We start from the raw sequence: 18,199 nt of genomic DNA, 5'->3' as shown, positions 1-18,199 counted from the left end.
AAGGAAGAAGTCAGCAACAGCATTCATACACTTCAAAATCATGCTCACAATCTAACTGTTGAAAGATCATTTTACTGTGTCTCCACTCCAGTGGGAGGGAGTGCATCAAGCAATATGGCAGGATAGAAGTTGATAACCACTAATAAATGGGTCTTTAAGATCTTTCAGGGTTGCTACTCCATCTAGTTAAAAGCTTCTCCTCCCTTAACACCTACAAAACAGCACAAACACAGTTGCTACAATTAAGAAAGGAGATAAAATCTCTACTCAAAAACATGGAATAGAACCAGGTTTTCCATCTCAAAGAGGGAAAGGAATCTAATCCAGGTATTTTTTGGTTCCCAAAAATGGCTGAGGAGAGTGGGGTCCAGGCTGATGCACAACCTAAGACAGGTCAACAAACAAAAGTTTAGGATGTTAGTCCTGCACCAGATATACCCAGAGCTTATAAAGAGAGACTCCCTGTGTTCTGTGGATCTACAGGATGCGTACTTTCACATACCAGTGGCAGTAAAGCAAATAATGTTTCTAAGATTTATAATAGACACAGCTCATTATCAATATTGAAATCAACCCTCAACTGAAATCTGTTCCAACAACAATCACCAAATGCATGGCAAAGGTGGCAGTTCAACTCCGATGGAAAAAGATCTGCCTCTATCCCTACCTGGATGACTGGTTGAAAAAGGCATGGTCTACACAATCGGCCCAGTTGGGTGTAACACCACAGCCAACCTATTAAAGTGCTTAGGTTTGCAACTCACCCTTGTGGAATCAATGCCCTATCTAGAATAGCGCCTCCACTATCTGGGAGGAACTCTAGGAACTTGAAAAGGAGAAGTGTGTGCTTTGGAGAAAAGAATGTGTATTATTTCACAGAAATGTCACCACTTGCTTCAGACACCAAACAGACTCAGGTAGCTCAACAGATTTCATGCTTGTTGGCATCAAGGCATCATGTATTTTTCTAGTAGCACGCAGGTCTTCATTTGAGACCACTGCAATAGTGCCTACAGGATCAGTGGGCCCAATGGAAAGGCAATATGAAAGACAAGCTAACTCTTACTACACAGGTCAAACAGTCTCTGATATGGTGGTGCAAGAAAAGCAGTCTATTAAAAAGAATTCATCAAGATCTGCCAAGCCAAAGTATTGCGACGGATACTTCCCTAACAGGATGGGGTCCTCATCTGCAAGATCTTACTAGTCAAGGACTCTGGTCATAAACTCAACAATTTTGCCACATAAATCTGGCCTTGAAAACGTTTGCTCCAACTTAGACTACAAACAGGCTCTTCATACAAATGCACAATACTACAACTATGCACTACCTAATGAGGGGCATGAGATTAAGAACCCCAATGCTAGATTTGTAAGGAATTTGGCACTGGCTGCTGTCAAGGCATCTCACTTCTTGTAAGTGGGATGGAAGAGGTGTGGGGACTCAAAATGGGCGTGGCCTATCTAACAAAGGTTGTGGCCTAGTGGAGGCACTACTGTCTTGCACTGTACAAGTTCATAAACAATCAGTTCTTTCACAAAACCGTACATTGAAAATCATAAGCACCAATACATTTAAGTTTATGCAGAAACATGTTCCTGTGCTATTAGTAACAGTGAGCCTGAAAGCAAATTTCTGGGGGGAAATACCTTAAAAAACTGACACATTTTCTGGACTAATTACTACAGATTGGCCATTATCATATACCTCATACAAACACCTAACAGAATCTGTTTGGGTTGCCTTTATTTATAATTGAATGGAGCAGACTTTTTCACTTATTTTTTGAAAATGTTATGCAGAAATATGACGTCCAATAGCTATTTTACAGATTTTGTTTTATTTTGAAAGTGTTGACAGTTAAGGAAAAGTCAGGAAACAGTCATTGTGTATGAACTTCCAAAACCACTGAGTGGTGAGCAACAATGACATTGAGTACCCAGCATGCACGGCAGCCAGAGAAAGTGACCAGAGTGTGACACAACTTCCCCCCCTGTGGTCCCCTGCACTTGTTCTCCACCAGCCTTTTCATGTCCTTGAACCGCAATAAAAAGGCTGTTGAAGAACGTGGTTGTAATCAGCACGGCCACGGCTGATTACAACCACAACCATCATCATCCCGTCGGGATCAAAGATCCTGGCAGAAAAAGCGGTCTTTTGGCGGCCTGACCACCAGGGTCGTAATGTGGCTGTCAGACCGCCACAGCCACAGCAGTCAGACCGCCACCGCGAGTCTGGCGTTCTTGAGATCACCAGACTTGTCATAGGGCCATAATCATTGAGTTATGCAGCACTGTTGCTGAATTAATTCAATATGGGCTTGTAACCTTAACACTAGATTGTCTGAACATTCTTAAAGAGGCTAAGTGTTCTTCCACAAGAGCGTCTTATCAGTTTAACTGGAGGAGCTTTGTCCTGTGGCACTTGAAAAACATCAGTGACCCTATAGACTGTCAGAGGAATATCATCTGGCTAAGTGAACTCTGCAGGATGCTTCCATCAAAGTCCTTCTTTCTGCTGTTATAGTGTACAGCAAGAGAACAGGACAAAGATCTTCCTTTACAATTCTTGTCATAAAAGTCTTTTTGGAAAGATTAAATATGACTTTTCCATCGATTAGACGTCCTCATCCTATCCTGGAGTTAAACCTTCCCTTATCCCATACGTAAGGCCCATACGTAAGGCCTCATTGCAGCAGCTTTCCTGGAAGGTAGCGTTTTTGGTGACAATCATTTCAGCTAGAAGAGTTAGGGAGCAGCAGCTCTTTCTTCAATGGAAACATGCAGTAACAGCGTAGTGTTAAGAACACATGCCTCTTTTTTATCTAAAGTCACTTCAGACTTTCATAAATGAAACAATATCTCTTCCAACATGTTTTTGCGATCCTTCTCCTCCAGCAGAGAGGACACTTCACTCCTTAAAAGTTAGGTGAATCCTTAAGTTCTATTTGGACAGAACTAAGGATATTCATACCATAAACAAGTTCCTTGTTAATTACGTCCATGTCAGAAGTGATATGGCTTCCTCAATGTAGATTATAGCCAGGTGGAAAGTTTAGTGTAGTGCTTGTTGTTATCAATTAGCTAACAGCCCTCTCTCCTCTCTCTCCCTTGGAGATCTAGAGCTCACTTTTACATTTGGAAAAGCCGCATCCACGTCCTCAGTAAGGAATGTACTTCTTACTGAGATTACCCACCTGGAGATCATTGCACACATTTTTCAAGCATTATTACGTAGATGAGGATTCACTAGCCGACAATCTAATTGGTAAGGCAGCATTAAGGAATTGTTTGGGCTAATGCATCTCTTGCTAAATAAAGTAATGGATGACTGCTTGTAGTTTTATTGGCAACGCAAAATGGAAATATGCTGGCTGTTCTGTGAAGAGCCCACGTTGCAGAAAGAAGTGTTACCTATTTGAGATCCTAGTTGTGGACGCTAGAAGTCCTTACTGAAGTCATAAATAACTTTCCCTCCTCCCCGGTTGGCAATGTCACTCGGAATTTTTTTAGTTATCACATGTTGCCATTCAAAACGAACTGGGGCTGTGAGGCTACTGCCACTGCAGCGTATGCTGGGAAAGGGAAGTTGCAGGCTTCTTAAAGGAACAGTGTATGTTTTTTGCAACTTCTGCGTTTTTGACCTGACCGGCATCTTTCATTCATTTTTCTCTTTCTCTGTTGAAGGTTACTTGGTATTTTGGTTAGTGCAGCAATGTGGTCTTACTGCTATAAATGAACGTTTTCTACTCAAGAAAAACATAATAACAGTTAGCCTGCCTTGCCAATTATGGAGGTCTCACCATATTATGGACATTGAGATCCCTACTTTCAAATACAGATTGACACATATTCAGAAGACAGTGTTCATATAAATATTCTACGTTTGTGATTCTAGAGAGTATTACAAAGATGTATTGTACACAAATGTGTACACTTATATTCCCTGCTCAAGTGTTAAGGTCTGGATGTGTGTTGGTTGGCTGATAGGTTGATAGCAATAGCAGAATGCTCAGGGAGAGTTGGTTTCCTTGCTCACTGAAAGGTTGATGGAGTGGACAACAACTTTAGCATGTATGTCTTCTTTGCAAAGTCATATAATGTCACGGATTGCAGTTTTTTCGAGCTTGTGTTTAATTTCATCGCTCATTGATTGGTCGAGAGTGCAGGAAGTTGTGTAGGCTTTCTAGCTCAGTGCCATGTTGACTGAGGTTACAGAAGGTGGAGGGTATGTTGATTTCCTTGTGTTTTATAGGGTTGGGAGAGAGTGCTGGAGGTTGGTTGTGCATAGATCCTTGGTTATTTTTAGATCAATGGAGATGGCAGGAGGCTGAGTGAGTGCGCTGGCTTCAGTATTATGTTTGTAGAGGGGAGTAGGTGTGTGTGTGTTTGTGTGTGGTATTTTCATTGCTGAGTGTTGTGTTATACAGTATACAAACAAAATACTGTGTGTGTGTGTACATATGTTAGTTTCCTTATGCTGTTAAAGAATGCTGGAAGCTAAATAATAGGGCGATCGCAAGGGTAAGATAATGAGCATGTGGAGTGGCCCCATTGCACAATGCTGTGCTGGTTGAGAGTGCATAATTTTAAGTATGTGGTGCCTTAATTGTTACTGAAGTAGATACTCACTCAGCCTGAATATCCTTTGGATCCTCTAAGGGGTTGCAAAGAGCTATGTAAATGCCAATGCAAGGCAATATAATTTCTCATTGTCGTCTTGGGGGTGTGTACAGAAGTTTTAGCCTGTGCTGCTTTCCACTTGCAGTAGATGGATGAGTGCTGGAGTCTACGTAAGCTTTACGGCACTCCAGTACCAAGGAACATAGAACTATGATTAGTACATTTCATGCTTCTGATTTCACTGTAATTTATGGTGTGTATCCTCCTGCATTCTAGAGATTCAGATGATCTGCACTGCTGCCCCAAGTATGCAATTAAATGTGCACAGAGTGCTTTTTCTGAGGATGTCCAGCTCTGCGCGCAGGGCATTGACACCTCTGGGTTTGGTTCCCACATGTTTAAAGCTCCCCTAAGCTGGGCTTAGAGTTTCTCAGGGCCGGTAATTGAGTTGTAAAGACTGTGGATTTCCACATATCTGACATTTGACATGTGGAAAGTTTTCAAAGTATATAAAACAGGTTTGAATGCTGCAAGTTTATATTTATGAAATATTCTTCGTATTTGGAAAAAAATTATTCCCTCAAATTGAAGCTAATTAAGAAGTAGTGGAAGGGTTTAGCTCTTGGCAAGCTCTTAGTTTTAATTTTGTGGACTTGATGTCTACAATTCTCCAATCAGACCTTGACACATGCTATTTTTGGATTACTTGATAGGACTTTAATGGCGATCCTTTTGCATTGCAGGAGTTGGCGGACTTGGTGCCGGTGGACTTGGTGGATTGGGGGCTGGCGGATTGGGTGCTGGAGGACTTGGAGCTGGTGGTTTGGGTGCTGGTGGACTTGGTGCTGGTGGTCTTGGAGCAGGTTACAAACCTGGTAAAGCTGGTGAGATTTCCATGTACTCAACGTTTGTTAGTTTGGTGTATTCAAAATGATTGCAGATTGTTTCACAATTGTAATCTACAATGCAGCAAAAACTTAAACAAAAAAACAGGGGTCAGTATGTTATGTAACTCATGCAAATGTGCTCAAATGGGAAACTAGTTGAGAATCCCATAAAAATGTTCAAACCGCTCAAACAATCATTACCTCTCGGGCTTGAAATTTGTTGAGCCAATAAAGCTGATACATTTTCACTTGTTCTTTCCTAAGAAATGAATGAAGGAGGAACGTGAACAGAGAACACTATCAAGCAGATTGCTTTATGGTGCTCACTCAAAGGTGAGTGAGTCACATCAGAATTTGAAATTGTAGGAAAAACTATCAATCCCCAGCCAAAAAATAGGCAGGAAGGGAGCAGAGCTCAAAGAAGAGAACACTACACCCTGGGTGTGCCTTAGACAAGTGACCTTCTAAAGTAACAAATGTGGAAATGAAATGGTACAGATATCTTGATGAGAATGCAGAAATCCATCCAGATCATCCCTCCCATCAATTAACGCACACATGATAAATTAAAACATGAAGCAGATTGGAAACTCCAGTGCAAATTCTCTACTCTCCTGGCTCAAATATTTTCTCCCTGAGGCAAGGGCTAACAGATATTTCCTTGCCAGTCCTTAGTATCTTAGTCCTTCCTAGCTCTCTCAACTCCAAGAGCATATACATACTCCACATTAAGGATGGTAAAGTTGAAATAGCCAGATGAACCATTTGGTACCTTGTGTTCAAGTCTATCAAGTTGTGACAAATAATAATACTACCACTTAAGGCAAGTCCACCCTAAGGTGTCAGCAGGATGAAAACAGGATAGAGGAATATGGCCACATACAGCCCTATGAAAAGAAGTGGTCCACTGCTCCCCCCCCCCAGGCACGTATGCACTGGGACATCACTTTGGAAGTGCAGTGACACGTCCAGTGACGGCTGCCTTGAACTGCTTTCTCCTGGCCACTTTCTTCTCAAACTTTACATGAATTGCTTATACAGATTTTTAACTTCATCTTCATGCTAGACCAAAGTGCATGTTACACATTATGTGGTACCCTATATTATCTTAATAATAGTAGGGTTAAGCTGAAAAGTTTCTTGGCAACTCAGAAGGATCATTGTATTGATAGTTTGGAACATCAATTTTAATACAATTGAACCATAGGCATTTTTCCTGTGCATCGATTTATCAATGAAAACTGTGAAGGAGCAGTGGCAAAAGTATCTCTATTATGCACTCCAGATAAAGGAAATAATACACATAAGAGCAAAAGTAACTGGATATGAAATATTGAATAGAAAGGTTATGCCATAGGTACAAAAGATGATGGACCTTCTGAAATAAATGTCCATGTTATCTCTACAGTGCTTAGAATGGAGTCCTGATGAAAAGTAGTGCAGCCCATCTAAAGGACATTAAGAGGCTGGCCTGCCAAAATATTGAGTTTTTAATATCGTCATGCACCCGTAGAGACTCCACAATATTAGTACCAAAACATTGGCAGGTTAAGTAATTGTGTAGTTAATAGCAGCACATCTATACTTTCTTATATATTCTTACCTTGACGATATGTTGTATGTGATATTTGTATAGGTCAATTTAATTCCCATTATATTTTTATGGGCTGTCTATTATGTGCCACAAGAACTTTGTGCTTCTTTGTCAACACAAAAGGTTTTCTTGATCAAAGAAGTTTGTGTTCTATGGGCAGGTCGGAAGCTCAAAGGAACTAATTTCTGAGGGTGGTCTGCCACTGGTGATTGTATATTGAGGTTACTAGTGTCAATCCACATATATATCAACTATAGAAGATTTAGAAGGTAAACTACCAACTTATGTCAAAGTAAGCATATTTAGGAAAGTATAGGTTTACTCATGCTAACTACCCATCTAATTACCTTGATCATATGTTGGTAGTTGATACTGTGGAGTGATATAAGTGCATTGCAGTATTAAAAACTCAGTTCTTTAGGTCAAACACCCCAGCGTCTACTCAATGACGTTGGACGAACACAGAAGTTGACAAGTGAGTATACATTTGCAAAAACCTTAATCCCATAGAACTCTTCTTACAGTGGGGATTAAGAGTCTACTCTTCATGGAAAAAAATAAGCTTCTCTTCAAAGGGATCCTCATCAAAGTCATAAGTGTTATGAATTGCTCTGCTCATGTGCCTACAGATAAGGAAATATGTGTATCAGAATCAGAAAATGACCAAATATCATTTATGTTTTATTTTTTTTAATTATTTTCTAATTGTGCAAATACAGATGTGATAAAGTGATTCGAAATATCCGTCACAAACTTCTCTTTTTAAAATGGAAAAAATAAAGGAAATGGAAGCCCTTTGTAAAACATAGACTAAGTAGCTGGAGCATTGAGCTGACATTGTAACTTTAAGGGTTCACCCTTGCTCCAGTGTCTCATCGTTTTATTTCAATTCATTTTTCTGGCTCCTGCCAGCAGGATTCTGGAGGATTGAACTTGGATTTTTCTGGCTTTAAATTTCAAAAACCCTTCAATGTTTTATGTCACTTATGTATCAGTTACACGTGTGGACCTCTTTGGAGTTCCAATTCATGAAATAAATAAACTTGAAACTTGAAAAACCCTTTTTGAAAGATTTTCTGAACATTTTCACTAAACATCCTATGGGGATAGTTGCTATTCCAGCTTGTTTCTGACAGGATTTTTTTTATCTTTTCCTGTCAAAAATTACTTCACTTTTTGTGAAGTACCCTAACTGTAGCAAGGAAAAATCCCAGTCAGACCCTCACAACCTGTGCATAGTATATCTTCCGGAACAATATCGCCTCAGGATGCCAGGAGTGGTGAGGAGGTCACTAGCCACCTACCTCTGCACACTCATCTCATGATACAGACTACCCTGAAGAGTGGAAATAATCATGAGAAAAACATTGTTTGTCGACACATATGATGTCAAGGACAGGAACTATGGTGACTTGCTTGCTGGCAAGAAGAAGATCTTTGCCATCGATGTTGGGACACCACAGTAAGTCAATGTCAAAATAGCAGTTAACGTCCAGACAAGAACCCCCTTCGACACTCAGGCCTCCATCGATGTCAAGAACATCAATATCAAGACAGCCACTGTCTACATTGAGACAACCACTATCAACACAAAAAGACCAGCCTTGTTAAGCATCAAAGCTTTTGTCTTCTGTTCCTCCATCATGCAGACACACAGCAGACTGGCTTCTCTACCTAAAAAGAAGACCAGTGTGCCACATTCTTAAGATTCTGAGTATTCTAGAACATATTCACCTACAAGGCAGGTTACGCCAGTTATAAGTCTATCTGCTACTTCTTCCCCAAGGGAATATGAATCTTTTAGGTTGTCTCTAACTATACCAAAGCCAGTGTCTCCACATGTCTAACTTATGCCTGTGAGCAAACACAATAGTCAAGAGGGCATAGTAGATCTATGCCGCCAAGAAGATCTATAACACCTAGATGTTTTGTTTCCCTGAGGAGATCCAAATCTCATTCAAGGCATCTCAGACATCATTGGAGAAGATTGTCTTCACACAGAACCTACAGATGAAGTCACTACTCACCATCCACACACTGTACTCCCTCTTCGATTAAAGATTATCCTCCAGTACTTTCAGACTCCCTCCTGCCAGAGTGTCACCAATAGATGACATCAACACAATTATCAATGTTTTAGTCAAAGGGGCTTCAAAATTCAACATACCTATTCAGGCGCCTGCCACTACAACTTCTGTGGTAATCACAACCATCCATCAGCTTCTTCAAGACCTTTACTGCCTTTGGTTCCAGGTACACAATTCTGGCCAGGCAGTTATTCTTAACCCCAACTTCTGCAAAATCGGAACCTTTTAGACTGCTTAAGAAATGTAAGACCCGTGCACAATTGACTGCACATTGGCTTGCCAATGGCAATGGCGATGTTACCTTTGTGGTTGAGGTATGCAAAGCTTGTAACTGTGAAGTTTTTTTAACTCCTGGATTGATTTTCCTGCAGTATATTCCAGTACACAAAATGTCATACATACTCTAAGGCATCAGTTCCAGCTGCATATAGACCTTATGACTATTTAGAAATACCATTAACATACCAGGAACATCAAAACTGGTTCCAAGGCGCTCTCCCACATACACTCCAACATGTAAGGCTGGGTCCTGTCAGTAATGATGGAGCAACCTGGCCAGCGTTAGCTGGTTACACACCATATCCAAATGCAGGAGCATTAGGTAATTGCAAAGTGCTTGCTCTGTGAACTCATTTAGTTACACTGTATTCACGTCTAATGCAGTTTGCTCTGCATACAATATCTACTGCACCAGCAAGGGGTCTTTAAGCTGGGCAGCCACAGTTAGCTATGCCTACTATTAGTCTGGTTACTAGTAATGCTATCTTGGGTAATATACCAACCAAACAGGAGGAGATTCTGTTTTGGATTGCACAAAAAAAGTCACCTTGAATCAGCGTTTCCCCATACGGGACTTCCACTTGCAGTGTTTCCCGCAGTTGAAGATTGTGCTACAAGGGATACTATCTTTGCTGCCAAATATACCATTACACACTGCACCCCATCAATTGCTGTTTTGCCTGAAGTGCTTAAGCAAATTCAAAATTAACATGGGGCATCACCCGCCCTGGATTTGGGGATGAAAATAATTGGCAATTTTGCTACAGTGTCCTCAATAATTTTCAGTAATATTAAAGGGCAGGCAGCACCTTTGGCAATATACCAATGTCTTGCGTTGGTTACCGATGCAGATCAGATTCTATTTTAAGGGCCCAGGGAAGATTCTGTAGGATCCCACAAGGGTTTTGGAACAGTCCAGGTCTGTTTGCTGTTGCCTGTGTAACATCACTTGTACAAGAAATTGACTCAGAATCGCTGTCTTACTTTGATAACATTTACCTCACAGATGATGATTTAGACACATATTTGGCCAGAGTGGATCGCATAGTTGTAGGATTGGCAGACCAAGGCTGTAAATTCAATTTTCAAAAATCTAAATTTGCTTTTCCCAGTGTCCTGTTTCTAGGATGTGAATTATCAAACTTTGGTAGAGCATACATACTGGATTATGCACAACGGGTTAAACCGTTGTACGATTTAATTCAGCCTGATTTTTTAGACTAACATTGGACTACAGAACATGCTTGCATCTAGACACTTACATACTCATATCAACACTACTATTTTAGTAATCTGCATAATTATGGGTTCTATTGGTTACACATACGTCATCTATATATTTGTGGTGTCCCCCACTCTAACCTTAGAGGCTAACCAAGGCAAGCATTCCTAATATGAAAGCCTTACATCCACAATGGATCCAGTGGGCCATTTCCTTGACAGCTACCTCCCCGGGGCACTGTAAAAAAGGTGTGCAGAGGGGCTGCATGGCCCCCTGCAACCTGGGGAACACCACCTCCCGGGGGCAAAAGAATAATTTATACTGAGGGAACCCCGTAAGGCCTCCCTTTCACAGCCCCGGAGACCGCCACCTCACCAGGGCTAAATATAAAATTAATGTGGGGTGGGTTGCACATGCCCCCCCCCGAAGATCTGGGGGCTGCCACCTCCCCAGGGCAATTTTTTCAAATCAAGGGGGGGGCACAGCTCGGGGGACCGCCACGTCCTCGGGGCTGAAATAAAATAATGAAGTGGGTCTGTTGTGGACCCTAGGGGACCACCACCTCTCTGAGGCTAAGTTAAACATTTGCGGGGTGCCGCGCAGCCACCCTTATGGAGCCAATAAGGGCCCTGGGGACCGCCACACCCCAGGTCCAGTTCCTGCTATGTCCCAGGGTTCCCACCCCTGGGACATAGGAGTTTGCTCTGACTTGGCAGGAGCTTTGACAGCTCGTGCCAAGTCTAAAGAAACACTCTGCTTCCAGTGGGTGAGAGCTGTCAAAATCCTCAGACATGCGGGCAGGGAAAGAGATGAAACAATTGCTCTTGCACACAGGGAGTTGCATGTTTAGCAGCTCCCTGTGTGCAAGAGCCATTCCGGCTCCCGCAGGAGGCGGGGAGCTGGCTGGGACTGCGGAGGTCTTGAGTGTCCCCTCACGGTCCTGATCCTGCACATTGGGTGCCGAAGGCCACCCAGGTGATATAGCAAGGCTCTGGGTGATGGGATCCCGGGGGCCGAAATCGGCCCAGGCAGGGGGCTGTGTGGCCCCCCACCCCTATTGAATTGGCCCCACACCATCCACATTAGTAGTATGCAAAGGTCTTCCTGCCTTTTGCCAGAATGATGGACAGCTTATCAAAGAGCCCCCAGTACTTTTCCCATCCATTTTTGTGTTGTTTTCTAGATGCTGAGGAAAATGAGGACATCCCCACCAAACAAAGAAGCACTTACGACATATAGCTAAAAAGAAGGACCCTGGTTTGGTGGAGATTTACATCTTTGTAGTCTTGTTGTCCTCTCTATAGGAGGATTCATCTTATCACAGAATTCATGAGAAAAACGCACCAGTAAACAATTATGTTGCCAAAATGCACACAAGGTCAATTGTGAAATTTCCGTGTGCTCCATTACACAGTTGTAGTGTAGAATACATACTGGACATTTACCTATGGAGGCAGAAAGAACTCCACTTTGGTAGATATTTTGTGCAAAACTGTGGACTCTTGTTGGATAAAAGGGCAAGTGAGATTCCTTTGTGGCTGGGTCACTCAGACAGCTACTGACACAGACACTCACACACCCACTCACAGATGAACTCAGACACTCACTTAGACACTCATGCATCCACTTACAGACTCACTCAGACACTCATGTAATCATTCACAGACCCACTCAGACATTCACTCATACACTCACAGACCATCTCAAACATTAATGCACCCACTCACAGACCCACTAAGGCTCATGCACCCATTCATAGACCAACTCAGACACTTATGCACTCATTCACAGACCCTCTCAGAAACTCATGCTCTCACTCACAGATGCGCTCAGAGACTCATGTACCCACTCACAGACCTACTCAGACACACATGCACCTACTCAGAGACCCAATCTGACACTCACACACCCACTCACAAACCCACTCTGACCCTCACACATGCACTCAGACACTCAAGTATTCACTCACAGACCCACTCAGACCCTCAAGCATCCATTCACAGACCCACTCAGACACTCATGCATACAATCATAGGCACACTCAGACAATCATGTACCTACTCAGAGACACACTCAAAGAGTCATGCATCCACTCACAGATGTACTTAAAGAGTCATGCATCCACTCACACATCCACTCAGAGACTCATGCACCACTCACAGACCCACTCAGAGACGCATGCACCCACTGACAAACCCACTGATGTATACTTGCACACACTCACAGAACCACTCAGAGACTTATGCATGCAGGGTTGGGTGATTATAGGGGGTTAGCTGCAGAACCTGGCCTGCAACCAACTCCCGCTGTGCACAGCCAAAGGCCATACATGGCGCAGCGTTGGGTGGCCGTGTGCGTGCCAGTGGTTGGATTAACGTGTAGTAAATACAATTTTAAAAACCATAGAAATTCACTGAAAAAAATAAAGGTTCCCGGACATTATAGTTAGGAAATAGAACTTAAAAACCATAGACATTCACTTAAAAAAGGGACGTTATAGATAGGATCTAAATTTACTCGCACAAAACCATAGAAATTCAGCAGTTATAGTTATGGTAAATGCAAGTAACTATAACTCATACCCTAAGGTAACTATTACGCATGCCCTCACCATGCACTGCTAATTACCCCATGTAGCACATCACTCATGACATCTTTGATAACCTCATTGATAATATCAATGTAACACGTGCAGTAAAATTATTGAGAAGAAAACTGTGCATGGCGGGGGTGTGAGTTATAGTTATCTTAGGGCCTTGGCTTTTTAAGCGCATTTCCATGTTTTTTTTATTCTATTCTAACGTCCCAGTAGCCTTTGTTTTTTTCAGTGAATAAATATATATATATATATATATATATGTATATATATATATATATATATATGTGTGTGTGTATTTATATATATATGTATGTATATAAATAGATAGATAGATAGATAGATAGATAGATAGATAGATAGATAGATAGATAGATAGATAGATAGATAGATAGATAGATAGATAGATAGATATGTTTACATGTAGGTTTATTATTTTCGAAAGTTCTCTGGGGCTCTGCACAATACAGTGCTTATTACTTTGATAGGGATTCCCCTTGAAGAGAACCAGAATTACAAGAAAGAAACTTATGCTTTATAAAAATCACAGCAACCTAATGTCCTGTGAGCAGTGTTTTATAAGCCATGAAAAATTATGCATCTCTTTGCGGATGAGTTGAAGTTGATAACCAATATTTTTTAGTATCTTGTGGAATAGTTGGGATGAGGTTACAACAAGGAGCCAAATGCAACTGCTATCACCCTAAGAAATGTGGGTTCTATTAAAACATTGACAATCGGGACTCCTCTGGAGTTGATCAGTGTGGTCTGACCATATCATAAATATGACTGTATGGTGACACAGTGCCAGAAATAAATATTCTGGTATCAAGAAGTCAAGCAAGAAAATGCTGCATGTCTGGCTGGGTGACTAGTCAGTTGCCTCATAGCTCAAATGAAATGTTTGAACCTACAATATTTTGAGAGACATATCAGCAGACTCTAAATATGGGCACAACTTGGTGTATGTCATGCCACCTAAAGTTACTGAAGTTAAACTTGAATTTAAAGTTACTGTTAAAGTATTGTGACCATTCTGAAAATTGCTGTGTGGCCCATGAGGTATCTGAACATTTCAGCCTGCTTGGGCTCTCTGTTCCTGTATTCTTAGTATTTTTTTTTCTCTGTGTCAGGCCCTGGAGTACAGCCAGGTGTGATCCCCGGTGGTCTTCAGCCAGGCCAATACCCTGGTGGCCTGCAGCCTGGCGTTTACCCCGGTGGTCTCCGACCAGGTGTGGCTCCTGGTACTTCATGGTCTGGTCAGGCTCCTGGTGCACTCAAGTCTGCCTATAAAGCAGCCCTCAAAGCTGGTAAGTTAATACAATTTGCTTTCCATTTGTTGTTTAGCTTTGTGATCTTTCACTACCTGACCCTAGTATTGCCCAGCCTATCAGTCAGCTTCCCATTTGTCATGGAGCAGGAAGTTTCCTTTTGAATTATAAATACCTACATACATCCCTAGAGTAACACACGTTAGCCTAACGCAGATTTATTATCGATGTTTTGACTTTCCTCCACGAAAAAATTTGGATTTTTGCGTAATTCTTCTAACTGCAGATTCCTCACTTTGTGAATCTCCCCGAGCCATGACAGAACTAAGTTGCATAAATGTGCCCCCCAGGGGCACTGATGCCATCTCCTTTTTTTCCGTGCTGGAAAACACAGATCTGGAGGTCTGCTCATACCAATTTTGGGATTCACAGAATTTCATTCAAATTCTTAAAGAAACTTTGACAGTGTGCAGAGTTGCCACCCTACCAGATGACAGGTTTCAAACCACGCAGCACATGTTGGAAGCAGATGTTGATGAGGGACTCACATGACAAAAGCTTTTGGTTCCTTGAAACTAAGCAGAACTCCCAGTCGTGCAATAACTTTACCTTGATGCACCTGCAGGCCATCAGAGGCAGAGAAGCAAGCTGCACGTCATGGAACACAAGTGGCAAATCCAGTCTCAGTAAAAATCACTCTCTTGAGGTAGGTCTAAGGTAAAGTTAAAAGACAAGTCCTAGGACATGTTGAGAAAAAATCACACAAAGCGCGACAGAAGTTCCCCTACATCAAGGTGCTTCCAGTTCAGGGGACGATAGGCAAATGTGACACCCAACTCTGTCTTTGGTGTCTTACTCTGAACAAATACTGACTTGAGAGCAGATTCATTTCATTTGGCCATCGGCCACTTTGCAGCAGGTTATAGCCTTGAACTTGACCATACTCTAAAAATATATGCTCCTGCCAGCTCTCTCTAGGCACATCGGGTCTCCAGTCAGACTTCTGCTGGTGGACTGTCCCCTGGCACCAATGGAAACCATTCAAATTTAGCCCACTCTGCCAGCGCTTCTAAGACGTGGATCCACTCCTGTGCTACAGGTCCCACCTTCTGTACCTCTCTCAGTGCTGTATTTTCTTCTGCCAGTTTGGTGGTACGCTGCCTGGATGCAGTTTGTCTCACATGTCATTGCACTAATGCCATTTGGTGCATGGCACATGATTGTTTGCTGGCTTTGCCAGAGAATATGTGCATCACCTTTACAAAGACAGCTTAGATGCTGCACTGTATCTTTTGTGTTCTGGACTGGACACTGGATTATTTTGCCTGTGCTGTGGGCATCATTGTCATCCTTTTTGAACAACCCTGGATGAACTACACTGGATCCTCAGGGGGTGTCCAGATTTCCCTAATGAATATGTCATTCATTGGCTCTTTTTCCTTTAGACAAGAAGTCTGTTGGGGCCTTGGTGAATTTTAAAGATGGCAGAGCCACGGCCCATTTGTTGAGGTTACTTTCCCTAGTTCCACAGGTTCATCATCAATTCAGGAAGTTCAGAAGGTACTGAAGGGGGTCTCACATTTTACCAGCAACATCCCTCTCAAATTATACAACAACAGAGGTAGATTTCTTGTGGGGAGCAGAAGTACAGGAAGTTTCACCACAACAGAAGCAACAACAAAGGCCACAACAGAAGCAACTCTACTTTTCATCCTCTACACCTTGCACCATTGCCAAACCTCTGTATTTTGCCCTTCCATCTAATGCTGAGACCAGTGGGTGGCAGAATCCAACATTCCCTGCCTTCTTGGTGATCCACCACATCAGACCAATGGGACCCTCAAATTATCTAAGTTTGTTGTGCCCTTCCTTTTTTGGATGCACCTCTCCAAGTTCCCTCAGTTTACTCTCAGACATTGTCACAGCACACCTTAATTCGGTCATGAGAGTCTGATACTCTCAAATGATGAACTTGAACATCTCTCTTCCACTTTGGCTTCTTCTTCTGGTTCTATTACATGGAGTGGGCATTCGGGTATTAATAATTAATAAGGTCCCATGTTAGCTGATGCTGTTGCACACTACCAATGAAAGAGCAATACCCTTTGCTACACTTTGTATTCTTGGGTGATTAGATTGATGTCAGCAAGCCTGGGTGGCCCCTCTATGCTGCCATGTATCAACATGTTCAGAGTTGCAATGGAAGTCGATGGTGCCACCTGTTGATGTGCAATAGCTATTGCATGAGTTTCTGGTTCTATTTGGGTACCTGGGGGGAATCACAAGGTGACAAATCTTCAGATAGAGTATCCACCAGAAAGAGGGTAATCAAAGGTAAGTAACTTATTCATTTGTAGCACCTCCTTCCCATCAAAGCAACTGAATAACTTTGCTGATACATTGATACATATATTGCTTTGTGGAGTATAAGAGACAAGGGAAATATCAATGAATTCCTTCTTGCAATTCTATCAATCAATAACATTGTGGGTAGAATACAGTAAGATGGACCTAAAAATAATTTACAAACTGTACATTCATTGTACATTATTTTTACATGAAGATAAAATGGCTGTCCAAATGTTTGACTAAATAGTGATTAATGGCAGTCTATTTACTTAAGCCACAGCAAAGGTTTATGAGATCTAAAAATAAGTGATTTGGTCTCGCGCAGAGATTGGGAATAGGACTTTATGATGTTAAGATGCAGGCCTGGTCAGTTGTTGCCAAAGCTGAGGTCCATCAGTGAGTGTACTGTGGCATATGCACAGTAGCACTCTGGCTAGGGCAAGACATGCTGAGTATTATCTAGCAAGGTGTCCAAAAGAGTGGAGAATGGTCAGCATTTTTAATCTTTGTGGTCATGAGAGTGAGGCTACAAACCCTGCACCAAACAGAGATCGTCTTAGCCAGGGACAGTAGGTGAAAATTGTAGCCTTTAAAGCGTTTCATAAATTCTGTGCATGTCATCTATAGAATTATTGTAGCAATTGGTAGTCTATTCGGGTGGTGTAAATATACAGAACTGTGGTGGCCCTATGGCTAGGTATGTGCAACATAAATGCATTTCACACACCTGCATAACAATGTGCCAGTATATGTGCACTGTCAGCCCTATATTTGTAAATCCCTATATATCAACCATCTCAGGTATGGTTAGCCTACTTATGTGGATATGCTGGTTAGAATTTATCTGTATTTGTCACTCTGGAAATGTAGTCCTCTGCATGAGCGAATTAGTCTTTATTTGCCTGTATCATTGCGTTGCTTGTTAATCAGTTACCACAAACTATTTCTACTGTTAGCTCAGTTTCTCCTGCCCTCCAAATGAGAAGAAGTCTGCCCAGCCTATAATTAATACTGCTTCCTGTTTTTCCAGGTCTCATCCCGGGAGCTGGAGTCGCACAGCCTGGTGCTGGCGTTGGTGGAGTAGGTAAGTGACTTCAGGTCTATTCATTAGTCACTGGTCTACATACACATTTATCACTAGTATAGCTTGGCAGGGCATATGAACAAACATTTAACAGATGAATTTGTGGGAGGGTTGATTTACTAGAAAGAGTGACCTTTAAGAAACAAAGTCCCTAGATATTACTTTAAGGAATGAATTTGAATCTTCATCTCCAAAGAGTTGCATCTT

General features: G+C 42.0%; 1 protein-coding gene across 35 annotated transcripts in view; it reads left to right on the top strand.

The window, feature by feature from the left end:
- Nucleotides 1-18,199, top strand: part of ELN (elastin) — a 212,562-nt gene that overhangs the window by 116,220 nt on the left and 78,143 nt on the right. For 33 of the 35 annotated variants that reach the window (XM_069226833.1, XM_069226830.1, XM_069226832.1 and 30 more), the window contains 3 exons: nucleotides 5,367-5,507; nucleotides 14,422-14,598; nucleotides 17,939-17,992. In XM_069226833.1, the coding sequence (XP_069082934.1) occupies nucleotides 5,367-5,507; nucleotides 14,422-14,598; nucleotides 17,939-17,992 (372 nt within the window). The remainder of the gene's footprint in view (nucleotides 1-5,366; nucleotides 5,508-14,421; nucleotides 14,599-17,938; nucleotides 17,993-18,199) is intronic. The other 2 variants (XM_069226829.1, XM_069226797.1) reach the window with 1 other exon arrangement.

Source organism: Pleurodeles waltl, chromosome 3_2 (assembly GCF_031143425.1).
Source record: "Pleurodeles waltl isolate 20211129_DDA chromosome 3_2, aPleWal1.hap1.20221129, whole genome shotgun sequence".
NCBI classification, from domain to species: domain Eukaryota; kingdom Metazoa; phylum Chordata; class Amphibia; order Caudata; family Salamandridae; genus Pleurodeles; species Pleurodeles waltl.
Note: the sequence above shows the minus strand (reverse complement) of the source record. Positions and strands in the feature narration are given on the sequence as shown.